This window comes from Rhipicephalus sanguineus, chromosome 1 (genome assembly GCF_013339695.2).
Source record: "Rhipicephalus sanguineus isolate Rsan-2018 chromosome 1, BIME_Rsan_1.4, whole genome shotgun sequence".
Taxonomy (NCBI): Eukaryota; Metazoa; Arthropoda; class Arachnida; order Ixodida; family Ixodidae; genus Rhipicephalus; species Rhipicephalus sanguineus.
This window is the reverse complement of record NC_051176.1, coordinates 266,083,914-266,102,310: the sequence shown is the minus strand read 5'-3', so window position 1 is coordinate 266,102,310 and position 18,397 is coordinate 266,083,914. Positions and strand designations below refer to the sequence as shown.

The 18,397-nt window shown below is 46.5% G+C and overlaps 1 protein-coding gene across 1 annotated transcript; it reads left to right on the top strand.

Moving 5' to 3' along the window:
* The first annotated feature begins 2,155 nt into the window (after window positions 1-2,155).
* LOC119378899 (uncharacterized) lies at window positions 2,156-11,700 on the top strand. The gene is made up of 2 exons (XM_037647961.2): window positions 2,156-2,393; window positions 9,189-11,700. The coding sequence occupies exon 2, from the start codon at window positions 9,212-9,214 to the stop codon at window positions 9,542-9,544; it is 333 nt and encodes a 110-aa protein (XP_037503889.1). The 5' UTR covers window positions 2,156-2,393; window positions 9,189-9,211; the 3' UTR covers window positions 9,545-11,700.
* The last annotated feature ends 6,697 nt before the right edge of the window (window positions 11,701-18,397 follow it).

Genomic DNA, 18,397 nt, shown 5'->3' with positions numbered 1-18,397 from the left:
GAAAGGCCGCTGTTTTCTGAAGTTGTAGCCGACTGCAGGTTCCTCTAATGGCAGTGTTATAAAATTCCACGGCAGCTGAACGAAAGCGGTTTTAAATAACTGAAGCGGTGTATCTTCACTTGTTTTCACTGCATAACGCGCTCTTTATGTCCCTGTCCTTGCTGCGTCGCTCGAGCAGCAAGTGTGAACTTTGACCACAAGGGCGCGGTCCCGAGCGCTGGCGCGCGCACTATCTCTGCAGACATCACCAAACGGCTCGTATGCCCTCCTACGTGCTGTGATCCCACCGCTACGCCTTGAGACGACAGACTGCACGAAAACCGCTTCTCTCCCTGGAGTGGCCGTATTCCCTTACACCTGCATTTTACAGCGGAACTGTTAAAAGCCGAGCTCAAACGGGCGAAGTGTTGTCCAGCAGACAAGTTTAAACTGCGCGAAGAAGACAACACGTAAGAACATGGAAACACGCACAGACACTAAGCAGATGCATGGCATGTTGTTGGGCTATATAGTTGTTTTATAGATTCAGCAGACAAGTTTGAACTGCACGAAGACAACATGTAAGAACATAGAAACACGCACTGTACCATACATGGAATATAGCCATGTATGGTATAGTATAGCAAGGGGTGGAAAAGGGAAAGGAGGACGAGGAGGCGGAAGAGTATAGCATAGTATGGCGGAGGCGAGTGAAGGAGAGAGGCGAGTTGGAGGTTGGAGACATGCAGGTGGTCAAACGGAGAACAGGTTCCTTCAGAGCTAAACCATGCCCGTGTTCGCCTAGCTCTGCATCACTTTGCATTTCATCGCTGAGGCTTCCCTTCAACTCCGCTGTACATTGGCTTTTACGACGTTAAGTCAGTTGAAGCCACGCATAAATTATAGTTACGCGAGATCGGGCCTAAAAGAGTTAGCTGCTACCCTTCCTTCGTATAACATTACAATTTGTTGCTATCGCAGCATTGATTGAATGGCAGCTCATTTCATTAATTTGGATTAACACTTATATATGTCCTATCGCGTTGCACACATGCGTGGATACATTAGGTTATAGAAATTGGTTTTTGAGAATACAAACGCACAAACCGACACAAGCGACACTGCAATTCTCTGAAGTCGCCGCGCGCGCAAGAACAACTATAGTCCAGGACATTATAGGCGCCTATGCATTAACGCTTATGAACTGCACTATAACGTAATACTGCAGAGGCTGTTACCAGGACGCAAGCAACTGTAGTTTGGAGCCCTGCACGAAATAGACCCATCTTTGTATCTTTCATATGCTGCGTTGAATAAATAAATAAATAAATTACACACACACACACACACACACACACACACACACACACACGCACACACACATATATATATATATATATATATATATATATATATATATATATATATATATATATATATATATATATATATATATATATATATATTTCGCTAAGCCTGAGCATCAACACAGTGAGTGGCCCATGGCGCTTTTGCCACCCCGCGCCAGCCGCGTGCCACGGGCTCTAGCTGATGGTGATAGTGAGTGAGTGAAATAATTTTATTGGAGGTCCGCGGAGGACCGCGCTTCTCCAATCAGAATATATGGCTGCAACTCGCGAGTTCGCAACAACGCTCCTCGGACATGCATGCCGGTGCTTGTGGCTCGAGCTTCGCCACACTATGCATGGGTCATGCGCGCGGAGCGGTGACCAACGTGTTTCCCGAATTTGTTGTCCTCAAAATTATGTTTTGGTTTCACTCACAATGCCAGTGATTGTGACATATGACACGAGTGCTTGGCCTCTGCCATGGCAAAACAGAATGCAGGAGGCATCCGCGCGGTGTATGCAGGAGGCATACTCGCAGGCGGCATCCGCGTTGTGCTCACGCAAGTCTAAGCCGGCCGACTATCGCTATTTCCTCGGGGCGCGTAGAAAAAAATAAAAGTGGGTGTCTTATCCACTCATGAATTGCTCAAGAATTTCATCGCGCTTTCGCAACGGCGCGAGTATCGGCGCTGCTTCGTTGCAGGAGGAGACGATTCCACCGGCGCATCCCGTAGGCCGGGCTGTTGCTTGCTACCACTACCGGCACCCGTCGACTCCAGGCGCTGGGGCCTTCCTTGGGAACCGGTTTGCCGTCATGGTTGCCAGCAGTGGGTGTCCCAGTTCTTTGTAGCGGCGGCGCTTTCGACACAATCGGCCAGCGCGGTGCCTGCAGTGGCCCACGGAAGCTTGGGCCTGGCCCGCAACGAAAAGGCGTAAAGTACGTGCTCGGGTTGGCAGCATGGCTTGACTTTGGCGCAGTCGACTGTCAGCGAGTGTCAACACGTGCTTGACTCTTTGGCTCCGGACGCCTGTTACTCGGGAGCTGTCTCATCACGCAACCGCCGTGTAAGTTTCTCTCCGGAAGCGCCCATTCCGGCACGCGCGGATGCACTGGAACCACAGCTGCGTCGCATAGGTGTCCACTCCCGGAGTGTTGTGTCCATCTGCCCTCGGCATGTATCACGACAGCATTTAACGACTCAAATACAGCATATCGACGCGAAACGACTAGCATTAACAAAGAAGGAAGGAGGAACAAAGGAGGAGCATGAAAATTTTATCGGTAAAACAGCCAGAACGCGCGCATTTCCTTCCTTTGAGGAACACACAGAGAGTTTGGACAAGCTGGAACAACGCTGACACGATCGAACTTCAGAGCCTCGATCTTGTTGGCATGACGTTCTGCGTTTTAAGTATTTCTAGGCTCGTGTAAACATTACCACATTTACGTTACCGAATTTGGAAACCATGTACTACTTGTGTGATGCGTTTATCGAAACCTCGCGCAGTACGAACGTCAGCAACCTAAACGGTCGTCTAATAATTGATTACTGTATGTGGTGTGAAACTTGCACGGGCCTTTTATTAATGCAGCATCGCAAATGTTTATATATGTGTTAAGAAAATGCGCAACCATGCGAGACATGTGCCATTGGCTTTTTCGAAAATGCTTTTATAAATCTAAAAAAAAATGCGAGATATGCATGCTCAGAACTGAGAGGAGAGTTTAGTTTGCACCGGGAGATTTTCTTTCTTCGGAACATTATTGAAAACTGCTATAAGTTGACCATGCTCTTTCTGAAGCCAGGATAGGTGCGTCTAGTTAGCAGCATAAGAAGTCAACGATAATCTGGCTAATTGCTTAGGTTATTCTGACTGTTTTAAGTATTAACTTCGGATTACACATCCAAATTGCGAATCAGTATTGAATCTATGTTTATAGCACCGCTTTCGAGATATCCGTCCCGAAATATTGCTGAAGGATGCGTTCCAGTTAACAGGGTCCCTAACTGAGCTATAGCCCACCGCTAGTTTCCCTCGGTGCATACTGCGATTTTTCAAGGCGCATCCGTGGTGCAATGTGAATGCGCAAAAACGTGTTTGCTTTGGCTGGAACGTTCACAGTCACGCATCTCTCAAGATGTAATGTACACTCTGCCGGCTTTATGACTGTTATGCGGGAAAATGATTTTAGGGGAACTACGAATGCTATATATATTCTCGCCCGCTTTTTTTAGCACACACACACACACACACACACACACACACACACACACACACACACACACACACACACACACACACACACACACACACACACACATATATATATATATATATATATAGGAATGAAGAAAGAAACTACGACTTTCGTTGGTTTGGCACTGTATATTTTCACTAACGTTTCGTCTGGTGGACCAGACTTTGTCAAAGTAACAAGCGATGTATATATATATATATATATATATATATATATATATATATATATATATATATATATATATATATATATATATATATATATATATATCGAATGAAAGAAGATGGCTTCTAAGGGCTCGTTTCTCTTTGTTAGACACAACATTAATGAGAACTAACAGACAATAATGCAAATAATGCCAAACAAGAGCGTCGCACATGAGATCTACGTGTCTTGCAGTAACTGCCGTGCATGCTTGATTACTAGGCGAGAAGAGTAGCTGAGGCTTGTTGGTACATAACGTAAGTGGAATAGCGCGCACATAAACAGGGACGGAGTAAGCGGGACGACGATAGCGCTTGGTGCGCCTTTGATAGTCCTATTTGCTCCTTCCCTGTCTGAGTGTGTGCTATTCCACTTTTCGACTCAGCCCATATCTTTCGAGTACGCCACAACAGTTGGTTACGCAACCTTATCCATGCTCGCTAGCCGTTCCATCGTTGGTCTAGATCGCACGAGCAGCGCAACTTACGACCGACAGTTTTAATCGCGTTTCAACGCTGACCGCCTGCATGTAAACAGGCTGGCGAGTCTGACGACGCGTAAGAGGTCATCCCTGGAGCATAGGGGTTGAAACTGGGCCGACTGGTTTCGAAGCGTAACCATGCACGCGTTAATTGCCGGGGTTCTGCATGTGGCACGGTGCTACGGAGTCTGTATAGGATAGAAAACGCGGTTATGCCGTCTGTGAGCTGGGAAACAACAACAAAAAAATTGCCCACTAAGCTAACCTGATTCACGCACTACAATTATCCAATAAAGAAAATCATCTAATTCCGCAATGGCTGCAGGAGAGTCATAGTTACCAAATAAATAAATTTAAAAAAAGCGACGGATTCGGAGCAAGCTTCCGAGAGGAACTTTTGGAGTCTACGAACGCGCCACCCAAGTCCAACCTTCCCAAATTTCTAATGAAATTAGCGCGACAAATTTAGACACGGACACAAGAAGAGGCGATAGGCGAGGACAAGCACTCGTCGCCCGTGCCTTAATTTGTCGCGATTTGTAAACTTGTTAGACCAACTAGCTGAACAGAACCTACTTCTGAAGAGCACTCTTCAGGTTTGACTGGACGATCTTCGTCCTCGGTCTTGGTCTTCGGTGTTCAGCCATTAAAACGAAAGCTCGGCTGATGCTCTCCCGCGTATAAGAACACACAGCGTTGCTGTCGCTGCGCGAGGTTCGTTATTTCGAGATTTATGCAGGGGTGCCTGGGAGCGCCACGGAGATAAGTGCGCGTCGGGGAACGCCTTGAAAGGCGCTGCTCCAGAGCGCGCGCCGAGACACCCCCTTCGGCGACGTCGTCGTCGTCTGACGCGACCAACTCCCACACGAACCGCACTCCACCTTTGAGTCAGCTGGGGGATGCGTCTCCCTCCTGCCTTGTTCTCTAGCAAATGCTTGGAACTCTTTATCGAGCACTCTGACGCCTTGGGCTCGTGTCGAAGAAGACCTCGTCAAGCTGTCGTAAGACGAACGTTTTGTGCCATGTTTCGTGCATTTTTCTTGCATGGAATTCGGACGCCATGGTCGAAAGCTTAGCGGGCTAAGGTGTTGCGTTGTCAAGCTCGAGGGGGCGGGTTCGGCTCCAGGCAACGGCGGCCGCATTTCGATGAAGGCGGAGTGCAAAAACGCCAATGAACTTATATTAGGTGCTTCTTAAAGAAGCCCAGGTGGTCAAAATTAATTATTCCGGAGTTCCCCGCTACGGCGTGCCTCATAATCATATTGGTGCTTTGACACGCAGAACTATACAATTTAATATTTTCTTAAGTGAAGTGAATGAGTGAAGAAGAACAAAGCAAGCTAGGCGATTCTCAATGGAATACTTTCTTTTTGCGCCCACACGGGTATGAGCATGGAGCGAAGTGTCCGTTTTTCAAAGTAAATCCCGACAAAGCTGCACCGTGGTTAGATAAATGTGGGCAAACGCCTAGTCTGAAGGGCGAAAGGCGGAACATGTATTCAAACGCACACGCGCAACGCATGCAACGAGTGTTTTGTTGTAGCAGGAAGGCCTTCGCCGTGCTTCGCCGCGCAGCGCTCTGCACTTCAGTCGTGAATCGTGGATGAGTTGCGTGCAAGGCATCCGATAGACCCAGTCCAAAAGACAAGTTGCGTCTGCAGGAACAAGTTATACCTTGTAATGCAGATGTTGCGCGTTGGAGTGGTTATCACTGATTTTTAAATAGGAACTTATCAATGTAAGCAACGTCGACTTTATTTCGAAAATGGCATATGCGTGTATGCGGCTGCCATATGTGGTTTGCAGAAATCATCAGACAGTGTCAGGAAGGGGCACGAATTGATGCTTCGCATCTTACCAGGTGAAAAACTGTTCGCAAAGCGGTGACGTGGTGTGACCGGTGTTGCTGTTCTGAAGTAACGAGAAAGTTACGCTGCCGCTGATCTTACGGAGATGCCTCTTGTGGCGTTCGCCTGCTGAACACGAGGTTGCGAGATCGAATCTCCGCCGCATGGAACGCTGCAACGCCCGTGTACCTAACAGAATCAGTTTCACGTTAGTTCCGTGACTGCTAACATGCATTGAGATCTCAATCAGCATTTCATATATTATTCAAGGACGATGTATTGACATAGTACAGTGAAAAGAACTGATTGACGACTTCCGCGATATATCTGCTAAGCTCGGAGAGTAGTGAAAAAGAACAAACAGCTGTGGAACTGCGGTTGCATATAGTGAGTCAAATAGCGTACATTTGATTGGGTTTTCCAAAATATTTGTCTTCGAACATTGACGATGTGACCCTTGCAAAGAACGTTGACAGCCGAATATCACGTCAACGCTGCAACACAGACAGTCTATAGGTTAGATGGTTGGTGTTAGCACGCTGAAATATCTGAATCCATGTGATCTACATGCATGTATGTATATTTCTACGTAAGTACACAGAAAACAGAGGACTCAAACACAACGACACGTCATTTAGTGGTCACGCGTACGTGAATGATGCTCAATGCCGTTTCTACATGTCAATCAAGTACAATTCATGATGCATGACCTATAACGTCACAGGATGGCCAACCTTCATGAAATTTCGGGTTCGATTCCGGCTGCGGCGGTCGCATTTCGATGGAGGCGAAATGCTAGAGACCAGTGTGCTGTGCGATGTCAGAGCACGTTAAGGAACACCAGATGGCCAACATTTCCAGAGCCCTCTGCTACGGCGTCCCTCATAATCATATCGTAGTTTCGGGACATAAAACCCCAGATATTATTATTATCTTTAATTATTAACGGAAATTAATTTGGTTAGGTTAGTATTACGTACCAAAACCACGATACGAAAAGCGCATACCGAGGTCACTGGCCATCAACGTACATAGTATATAGTGAATAATATTTTGAAGCACGAGAACCGGTAGTGTTCGAAAAACAAGCTGCACGTGCGTCCAAGCTGAGAAGAATATACGTATATTATGCGTTTGCTGAGATATAGGGAAAATACTTAAACATAGTTATTTTAACTGATCAGTATTTAGTTAAGGAACAAAGTAAGACTCGGAGAGTGGAATGCAGCGACTCCAAAACACAGTTTACATGTTGCAACTCTCGAGGGTGCTGAAGTAAATCCTTGCCTCTGTCTTTGTCGTATATGCCAAGGTCTCAACCTCACCTCGCCGCAGTAACAAAATTTAGCCGCCCGCAAGGGCCGGGTCAGTGAAGAAGAGGACGGGGGGGGGGGGGTATTTTAACAAAATCTCGGCTAACGTCGCAACTTTAAAGAAGTCCTTTCTCATGTCTGATATATGGCGCATTTCTGAAGTGGATATGACGTCAGGATTCGAGAAACATATCGATACTGATCTCCAGAATGACTGAAATTTGGACGCCGATTCTGAGATATAAAGCTTTTTCCCACCGTTATGTTTCAATACATGGTGACCGCATGGGGTGCCACAACAAAAAATGCTTGAGACCAGTCACGTCTCTGTAGCTCATACATATGCTTATTAAGCCAATAAAAAAAAAAGCATTGGACGAAGACTGCAAAGTCTCCCCCATACATTGACTTAGTAGGGAGGGGAGCGCTGCGATGAACGTTGAGGAACCCTGCGCACGTCTATGTATGTGACGTCCTTGTCTGGCGTCTTTTTTTATAAACTTTGCAGCGCTGTTTTTTCCACTAAGGTATTAAAGTTTCTCGGGTATTATATCGATCAGCTCGGTGCGCAACAAAAGGTGTACGGCTGAGTGAATGCAGCGTCGAGCCAAAGGCACGTGACCTGGTCAAAAGGCTATGTATATAGCTGCCAGATGGTATCTGCTTTTTCAACTCCCACTTCAACTTTCCTTGCAGGATCAGACTACTGAGAACAGCAAACTCAGTTACGGCATAGTCTCCACTCTCAAGTGAAGTGCAGCTGAAGTTTGGAATGTTGAAAACGCGCGATATGGCGGATGCTGGGGGCGACACATTGCATATACATCCCGGAGGAGTGGTGTCTCGCTCTCTTCTTTGCTTAGCTTGTTTGAGGCGACGAAGCCAAAGCGGCGTCTCGAAACGGGCACGAGCTCGTGCTGTAGTGCGGCTGCGGTGGAGGACGTGCGTGTGTGTTGGAAGCAGTCCCACTTTGCAGCGGCAGTTCGATAGCACGCGTGGCCACGAGTACTCGCCGTTTGCATTCCAAACGAACAGCGGGGCTGCGTCGCGTGTCCACACGGCGATGACACGGTCGCCTCCTCCTCCTATCGTCTCCGCGATGTTGCTCTACCCCGCCCACGGAGAGATGCCTCTCTCGCCGCCGGCGCAAACAAGGAGAGGCCGTGGGCGTGCTTCTCACAACCGGCTACGTACGGTGCAGATGCGTGCGCGCATGTGGCTTTCTTGGCCGGATTAGTCGATCGAGCACCTGCAGTTCTGGTATACCTTTATTGGTGTTGTTAAAGTGGCACTCAATACTATCTATCTATCTATCTATCTATCTATCTATCTATCTATCTATCTATCTATCTATCTATCTATCTATCTATCTATCTATCTATCTATCTATCTATCTATCTATCTATCTATCTATCTATCTATCTATCTATCTATCTATCTATCTATCTATCTATCTATCTATCTATCTATCTATCTATCTATCTATCTGATCTGGAAGACTGAGATGTGCTCAGGGCAAATACGCGATCGAGCAAAGAAACTATCTGTGTCGTATTCACTTTCTGTTAAGGCGACTTCCTTACTATTGTTTTAGAAACAGAACTGCATTTCTACAGTGAAGATTGCAAGATGTAGAGGCTCCAAGCTGTGACGAAGCAGCGCCACGTACCAACGTACAACAACGCGCACATTGGCGCGATGACTTTCGTTATATCGCCCGAAGCAACGCGCCTCTCTCTGCACCCTCGCTCGCAGGAGGCGCTCGTCCGGCGGTCGCCATGTCCAGCTCGACGTACGCCTACTACCAGGAGGAGCCGCGGACGCCCAAGCGATACTTCAACCTGGGCGTGCTGTCCTGCTGCCTCGGGGGACTGCTGTTCAGCGCGGGCATCATCTTGGTTGTGCTCGGCTCGTCTCCGCAGGAGCCTGAGGCCCTCTGGATCGCCGGCATCGTGCTGCTGCTCGCCGGAGGCCTGCTCTTCTTCCTCGGCATCGGCTCCGTGGGCCTCTACCTGGCCAGGGAGGACCGGCGCAAGCGCGAGGCGGCCCGGGCGCGCACGCGCAACTACACGTCCAGCCTGCGCTCCAGCGACATGGTGCTCGTCGAGTGAAAGGACACTTCGTAGCTGTCTTTCGGAAGGCCGCGCTTCGCCACGAGTGCTCAACCAAGAGTGGTGGCCGTCTCGGAAACAGTGGTAGTCTGTAAACATGCAGTTGCCGGCTTTTGTAAACAGGGCAATCACTCTGTTGGAACTATCTTGCAGCGTTGTACGGGCTCCGCTTACGAGCGTATAAGTCCTGTTACACAAGAAAGGATGCCTGATTCAAGTTCGCAGAGAAACGGGACTAGCACTTTATGAATAACAGAGAATCATAACAATAAGGACGACGGCAAAGCTGACGTGATATTTTTAGCTGCATTATAGGACTGCCCTTTGCTGGACATGTATTTTTTTTCTATGACTGTGAGGAACGCTAACGGTGGTTATGTGTGCCGTTGCACGTATAGAGCCGATACCCTGTCAGTAGGATTCGAGCCAGGAATAGACACCGAATAGGATACGATTAAGGTTTTTGAAGCAGCCAAACTTCAAGTCCAAGTCTGTCTAATTCACGTGTAATTCTTGCCAGCAGCTCTCTAGCAATGTGAAAAAGAAAAAAAAAACAAAAACAAAAGGGAATATTTTCCCTAATGAGTCGTCATTTTTCTCTCGTAATCTAAAGTTCTTCGTGGCTTCCGTTCGGCATACTTTGCAGTTTCCAAGCGGAAAAAGAAAGCAACGGCGCATTTGTATAATACATGGACATGACTGATTCACTGCCATTAGGGATCCTGCGTAGCTGATTGTGGCGTAGACATGTGTATCGCATAGCGGTTCAATAACATTCACGACTACTTAACACAGGTACTAATGAGTTCTTTTATAACAAAGCAAAGTTAAAAGGTAAATAGAGGCAAAATTTGAATGTAAGCCACTGTAGGACGTGATATTAGCGAGAAGAAACAAGTACGACGGGATAAGGCAAGCATAAGCTTCACTGCAAGAGCGTCTACCACCGCGATCTCTATGGAACACAGTCCTTTTTTGTTTTATTTTGATAGTCTAAATGTTAAGATCACCATGTACGTGCTATCTGAAATTAATATTTCGAAAGGAAACACGGATAACAGTAAAGCTAGTCGCTAGATCTTGTTAACACCGTAAATACAACAGACATCCTTCGCAGAGAAGACCTGCTAAAAATCGCATGGCTGATTTGCTGTTGTGATGAGGAAGAATGCGTAAAGGGGATGAGCACTTCTATTATGATATGCAATCTATCAATCGTGCCGAGACGCAATGCTACGACTTCCAGGCATAAAGATGTGTACAAATTATATACTGTTCATGCGCGACAGTTGTAAATCTCACTGGCTTGCACTTCAAGATGCCACAAATGCGAGAGTGACACTTGGCAAAAACCCAAAACTCACTTTTCTCGTATATCTGTGCGAAACAGCGATGGAATTAAAGTGAACGATTTAATTTTGCCGTGAGAAGGCTGCACTTGTTTGTAAAGAAAATTTTGTAAATAGGTCCATGCATTACGCTTTGTGCAGTCGTACACTTGAACCGGTGATGCGCGTTTTGAGCTTGCTTGTCATGTCAAATTTATCGAAGTCCGGTCACGGGGAACATTTATGTGTGGTGTCGTTTTCCTAAGAAAAGACAGACAATTGAATATTTGGAAGCCCTTAAGTCCAACGATTGAGCGGAAAGATCTCAGTGCCATAACTTTAGAGGAGTCTCAAAGAGCAATTTGCCAAGGCTGATAAGCTCCAGCGACTGTCATTTCATGTGCGCGTGCGTGTGTCCGGGTGGAGTGCCTTGATTGAATCCAAACTGTCGTGCTTTCCAGATGCGTGCGTTTCTTGTTATTAATAGTCTCAGAATGCGTGTACTGTATAGCCGCAGCTGTGAGTGTGTGTTGTGTTTGTGTTGTTTTAGTGATCGCTACGAGCCGAAAAGGACGCTATTAGCGGCACAACATTCAAATGTCGTTTGGCACTGTGTTTTCTGTTAAAGTGTCGCTTGCTTAGTTTACACGTGTTGCAAGTTGAGAGAGCAAACTTTGGTTGTCACCAAAAAAAAAAAAAAGATCATAGACAATGTACGAGTGCACTTAAGCGTCATGTCAACGCCGCTAATATATAACGCAGAACTTTGGCTTGCGACTGAAGTAGATTCCTTTTTGTATGATGCTAAATAAACGTGCGTTTACTAAGCGGGCCTCTATTGCGTGTGTCACAGCCCGACGCGGCGCCAGTGAGTCGCGAGACATTGCATCTGAGGCGACCTTCACATTAAGGTCGTCATTTATTGTCTCTGATAGTGTATTTTAATGGGAGGTGTTTAGTGTGTGGATGAAACAGACCGATGAAAGCGGACAGCAGAGCGATTTCTGTGCATTATTTATTCGTGTTGTACGGTTCGAACTCAATATAGCGTACTATAAAGATGACCACTAAGGGGCCGAGTTGCCATGATGCACTGGGATAAGCATAACATTGAACAGATGCGCCGTTTCCTGTACACTGATTTTTTTATGAGAAATTGGGGACGAAGTCAGTGCTATTTTTACAATATTCAAGCAGTATAGGCCGCCTTTCCGTCCGACCAGTCGTTGCAGCTGCGACGCTCTACCATTCCTGGGAGAGCGGATCGCCAGTGACCGACTAAGGCTACTCAACGGCACATCGTCTTCGGTAGAATTAGCGACCAACTTTCCGTTCCGTGAACCAGCGGTTCCTGCTGCTCCGCCTGCGCGTGATTTGACGCAAGATTTAGGTAACCGTAACGGGGGCGTTGACCGCAATCGCGAAAGCCTCTTACCGCCATGAATGTGTCTTGTGGAGCGGTGGTTCAGTGAGATAACAGAGTATGCAAATGCAACCAACTTTGTATCCTGTAGGAAGCGAAGCTTCAATGTACCGGTTAATGAGACGCTAATCAATGTTATAAGAAGGCATAGAAAGCGTCTGTATAAAACATTTCTTGCCATGTTTCGTCCGCATCACCATTCAATATATATAGCCAATGATCACAACGATGTCGATGATGTGATGCGAGATGTGACTCCTCGACTATGAATATATGTGGCAAAACAGGAGAGGCAGAGCGATGGCCCGTGGGTTCTTAGCCCAACTTTACCCAGCAGCGACACGATGACGTCCGCGATATTGCGGCCCTCATGCGGGGACCCAGATAGGCCGGACCTATCCACGGCTGAGCTGAGCGTTCACGAGTACGCTTTCATTTTATTTGTCTATATAGTACGCTAGCATGGTCCGTAAGAACAAAATTAGGTGAATCCTCATGCTTGACATGTTTGTGAAAGCGGATGGCGAAGAGCACTCACAAAAAAAAAAAGAAAGAAAAAAAAAGGGGGGGGGGGTCTGTGAATTCTGCTCCTGATTGTTAGGTCTCATTAAGAAGTTTGGCAGATAATTAACTGCATCGTTCCCACTTGGTATAGAAAAATTGAATTGTATCGGTGTCCCAGCACCCAGCGTATAGCTCTGGACAAGAAGCCCCTTTGCGTAACGTGGACTCAAGGGCATGCTGCCTTTTCGCCTTGGTTCCATGGGTTTTATAACAATTCATTCAATTTCCATCATTATATTTTCATCATCAATTCATTTCGTTTCCGCTATTATATTTTCATCATCCGTCGTGCCCAGTGGCTGCGTCCGAGCTGCGTCCGAGTCATTTACGAAAGCCGAGGAGAATTCAAAATTAAGTCTGTCGTTACAATATGCAGCCCCCGTGGTTGCGTAATAATTGACTGAAGAACAACCGTGCAAGCAGACGCGATCATGTGAGTACATGTTACGAAATTTCCATGTATTTTATATCGGACCTCTATGAGTAAGTTCCCATAGCGCCTCCCCCCCCCCCCCCACACACACACACAATCTTTTGACGTCAAGTTTATGTAACTGCTGACGCAAGCATGGTCTAGTATACATAACTTTCTTTCTGAACAGCGCAATCAAACGCCTTCATTGTTTACGAGCACTATATTTAATTTGGTTTGAAAACGAAAATCATTGCCTGCTCTGACACATTTCGCATTCATTCATCACCGGCTGACAAATGTGAAAGAACGCGCAGACGTGAAGAGTGTCCATTATGAAACTTCAGTACACAGAACTGACACAATTGGAAAGCAGACGAGACAGGGCGAAGCTCTGACTTCCAACAAATAATTTTTAATCGAAAAGACTCTTGCACATAAGCCTCCTAGTCCACGCATGCGCGGGACTCACCGCAATGTGTATACAATCACACAGAGGCACATATCACCAAGTGCTACGCCATGCCACCTTGATGACTCTATTGCCGCGCATGGAGAAGAGGGTGTTGGGTGCAGCGGACTGAAAACGTGTACATCATGAAAGAAGATGCGCAAACGCGGACACAATCAAGAGAAGGGAACCAAACAACTCAAACTCCGACTGTCAACGTTTGTGCTGTCTGGTGCTCTATTTTAGACTCCGTGTTTGGGCTCCGTGTTTGCTCGTTCTTTAACGCGCACCTAAATTTGTACACAGGCCTCTAGCATTTCGCCTTCATGCGGTCGCAGCAGCCGGGATTCGATCCTGCGACCTTCGGGTCAGCATTCGAGACCCCTGTTTTGTATTGCAATCAATGTGAGTGCAAGTGTAACTATTACATTTATTTTTCCTCGCGTGATAAGCACAAAATTACACATCGACGTGTTGGAAAAACTGTTCTCACGCTACAGACGTTTTGATTCAGCAGGTGTTATTAAGCGCTTAACACCTATTTTCGAGAATCTCTGAACTGGTTCTTGACACCACGCAATAATATAGAGCGTTTACAGTAACCAAACTTATTTCATTTAAAAGTATATTGTGTCTCTTCGGCAAACGCCCACGGTGCGTACAGCCCGGCAGTTTCCGGTGTCACAAAGATAAACACCCATTCTGCAACCAGGCAACCGAGGAATGATTCATAACGCGGTACTATATCTCTTCACGAGGTTGCATCTTTAGATGTACATCGTAGCATGAAGTTGTGTATGTGCAAGGCGAGGACACACTGGTGATAAAAAAATATTATGAAAGTTGTGAGCGGTACCACCCCGCAGGCGATAACGTTATCGGTAACTGCGCTACACAAAAATTAGACAGTGAGCGCACGCTACAGCCCTACGGAGAAAATATAAATCCCCCTTTCCAGAAACAGACGCACGCAAGTTTTGTAAAATGCAATCACATTTTAAACATTTACATAACGGACAGGCAGTAATGTGTGCACTTCTTAGATGTGCGCCCCTTGTCACTTATGGCCTTCTCACTCGCTTTTCGCCAGGTGAATGTTGTTAATTAAGTTACCACGGTTAATTACAACAGTTAAAAACGTTTAGTTATTTACCCTGATTTGATTTATCATTTGTGGTATACACACTTAATTCGATGCACAGAGCCCTATCCATCGCATTAGGACGACTACACGACCAGCAACCACTGTCCTACAGGATCGCAAACATCTTTGCTCGTAGACTCAAGGCTTGGAAAGCACTCTCCACGTGCTCGCCTGGCGTAACCGTCTCTGAGAATGCGACGTATAATATTATCTTGTTCGCATGTTCGCATGTTCACAAACTCTTCCTCTTCTATCTCTTGCTCCTCTCTCCTACTTCGCGTTGTCAACCGAAAGCACTGAGAGACAATGGTATGCCAGCTTCAACTCCAAACTATCTATCCGTGACGTCACAAATTTTGACAGCCTGTGCCTGCGGCTAGGACCAGACTACATGGCTTTATGAAGTAAGCAATCACCTAACTTCGCGTCTTTTCGGAACGTTCATTGCGTAAAGGCTGTCTAATGACTCAAAAGATACATGTATATTCACGTTCGGGACGTCAGTCACTTCACACTGGCGTCGTGGGCGCAGCGGGATGAATGTGAAATGAAACAGCGGGAGTCGGTCTTTAACCTATCATCGTCATCGTCGTCGTTGTCGTCATTATCATCAGCCTCTCTTATGTCCACCGCCTCTGCAGGACGAAGGCCTCTGCCCATAGGCGTGCGCAGGGGAAGGGGGGGGCGAAGGTTCGCGCTGCGCGCCCCCTCCCAATTATGTCAATGTATGGCGCTGACATCGCCCCCCCCCCCCCTCTACATGCGGGTCTGCACTCATCAACACAAAGTCTTGCCGGCGCCCATGGTTCTAATCTTGTCGTTAGGTTGCATATTGTTTTCATTGGGAGCGCATTAATGGACACCAACACAGCTGGCAAACGTCTGAATAATTAGCGGAAAGAGCAAAAATGACATCGCTCACGTGGGGTGTTCAAAGAGTGTAATTGAATCGAAGCACCCTTTTGTGTGGGTGCGCACGCAAGTTCGCAACCCGCGTTTTCAAGGGTTGGGAAAACACCTTTAAGGGTTCGAATTCGCGATACCCATTAAAAGTTACCTTCGTCTGACAATGTTAGGGATTCGGAAGAAGGCTGAGCTTTCGTCGCCAGCTGTCTTTACTCGTGCTGCACGAGGAATGTAAACACACAGATATAACAGACACAGAATATAAAGACACAGATGGCTCGATAACTGTTGGGGAGTCTGCAGAAGCTGCGATCTTACCCGCAAAAGCCGAAAACATTCAGTTTAGAACGTCTCAAGGGACAATACTGCCGCGAAGCTCGCGGCCCTCTGCAGCGCATTTCGCAGGATTAGACGATTAGCACCACTAAAATGGAGCGTATTTACTGATTCAAATCAGTCTTGCAGTGTCTTCTAACTGCTGTTCGCACAGGCGTATCTACCGGGCGGGGGAGAAAAGTTCAGGGGGCGTTTACGCACTGTATACGCTCTCTGCGGTGCAGGTCGCCTAATGCGACTGTTTCGCGCCTTGCGCTCCTGTGAAGGAGGCTACCGCAGAGCAGGGGGTCTAATAACGTTAGAACGCTCTGTCATGCTTTTATTCTGCTTTACCTGGCCTGAAATTCATATCACCGACGACGGAAATACGGGCGGGGACCGGCAAACGCTTAATGGATCGATCAAACGCTCTTCCTGTCTCAGGATATTTATTTTCTTTCATCGAAAAGGAATAGCACCACCGCTGCTCTATATCCGAGCTGTTGTGGGTCGATGAGAGTGCAGAAGTGTTAGGTGTTTTAGTTGGGACGAACTGGGAGAGCTAAAAAAAGGTTTCCACTTTAGTCTCCTATCAACCCGCTTCGCCTTGCTTATCATATGGTAGCTTTCAGCGATCGCGGTGGCTTGCAACAATGCGATGGATATGTCAGTGGACTCGAGCACATCGGGAAGCCCAGCTTCCCAGCTTGCCCCGCAACTTGCTCTACCGGACCAGGAAGATCGTCAAGGTCCACGGTTTTTCTGGACTAAGGAGACTGAATTGACAGCCGGGCTAGTTGGTCTTGATTCATCTTGAATTGACTTGTACAGCGCAAAATACAACTCAGTCAACTCAATACAACAATACAATAAAACAATACAACAACACAATACAACTCAAAGAAGCACACACGCGCAGCGCTGTTTATTTCTCTCTCTCCCCCTCTCTAAGCAAAGCTGCGTTCACAGAATTGCACACGCGAAGAAACAGCTCAATAACGTTATACTACAACAGAAAATATTTATTATAGTGATAGCAAATATATATATATATATATATATATATATATATATATATATACACGGAGAGAGAGACAGAACTTCATTCGCACTCAGTTTGATGATGTCATTTTTGATATACAAAAGAATTTGCTTAGCAGTGTTTAATAATATTATTCAAGAAGTACAGTTAGTTCTACGTAGCATACACTATAGTCGTAAGTATAGGAGAGTATAGGAGTATATATATATATATATATATATATATATATATATATATATATATATATACACACACAGACACGGCTGACGGAGTGGCAGATGCTTGCACCCCCCCCCCCCCCCCCACTCACGAACAAGTTGGTATGCCACTGGCTATTCGTTGTGGGCCACACGGCGAATTATTTCTGGAAGCACGGAGCATTCTACTCCTTTCTCCATGAGCTGTGGCTCGATAGTAAGACAAATGTACAATCAACTAAGAGGGGCACTTTTCAGTGGTTACCAGGCCGCTGCGGCATCTCATCGGTACCGAACATGCCGATGATGCCGATATACGGCCGATGGAATGCGAGATGCCGATTTTTTTTTTTTTTGTTTAACAGCGGAGCTGCGTAAACTCGGGGTTAGGCCGTGCAAAGCGAACAAAAAGCTATCATCATCAAGATCGGCCTCTACCTTCGACATGACCTTCCAGCGCGTTGCTCGGCCACCGCGCACTCTCTTCGTCCTCTTCATCTTCTGCTTCGCTCCCCGAACACGTGCGCCCGGAGCGCGCTCTCCCGCTGCGCCGTTTTGTCCTGCATGGGATGCAATAACTCGGATGAGCGAGAGAACGAGCACAGAGAGAGAGAATGAAAGAAAGAGGGAGAACGAAAGAGATAGAAATAAAGAGAAAGAGAAAAAGAAATACAGAGAAAGAAATAGACAGAGAGAGAAAGACAGAGGAAGATAGACAGAAAGAGATAGAAAGAAAGAGGAAACGAGAAATAGAGAGAGAGGGAGATAAAGAAAGAAACAAGGAAGGAATCGTTGCTTACGAATAAAGATAACGGCAAGGAAGCGGCAAGCGCCTCTGCGGTGCGCTCACCACCATTGGTCAGTTAAGGGTACTTCAGTGGAACTGCCGATCTATATTCTCAGCCTCAACTGACTTAAATTACCTTTGTAATCAACTTAACCCTGATATTGTAATTCTCCAAGAAACCTGGCTTACACCGGATAAAAATTTCTCTCTCGCAAGTTTTCGTTCTTTTCGATTAGATCGCCAAACACGTGGCGGTAGTTTAATGATTCTGGTATCAAGTAAAA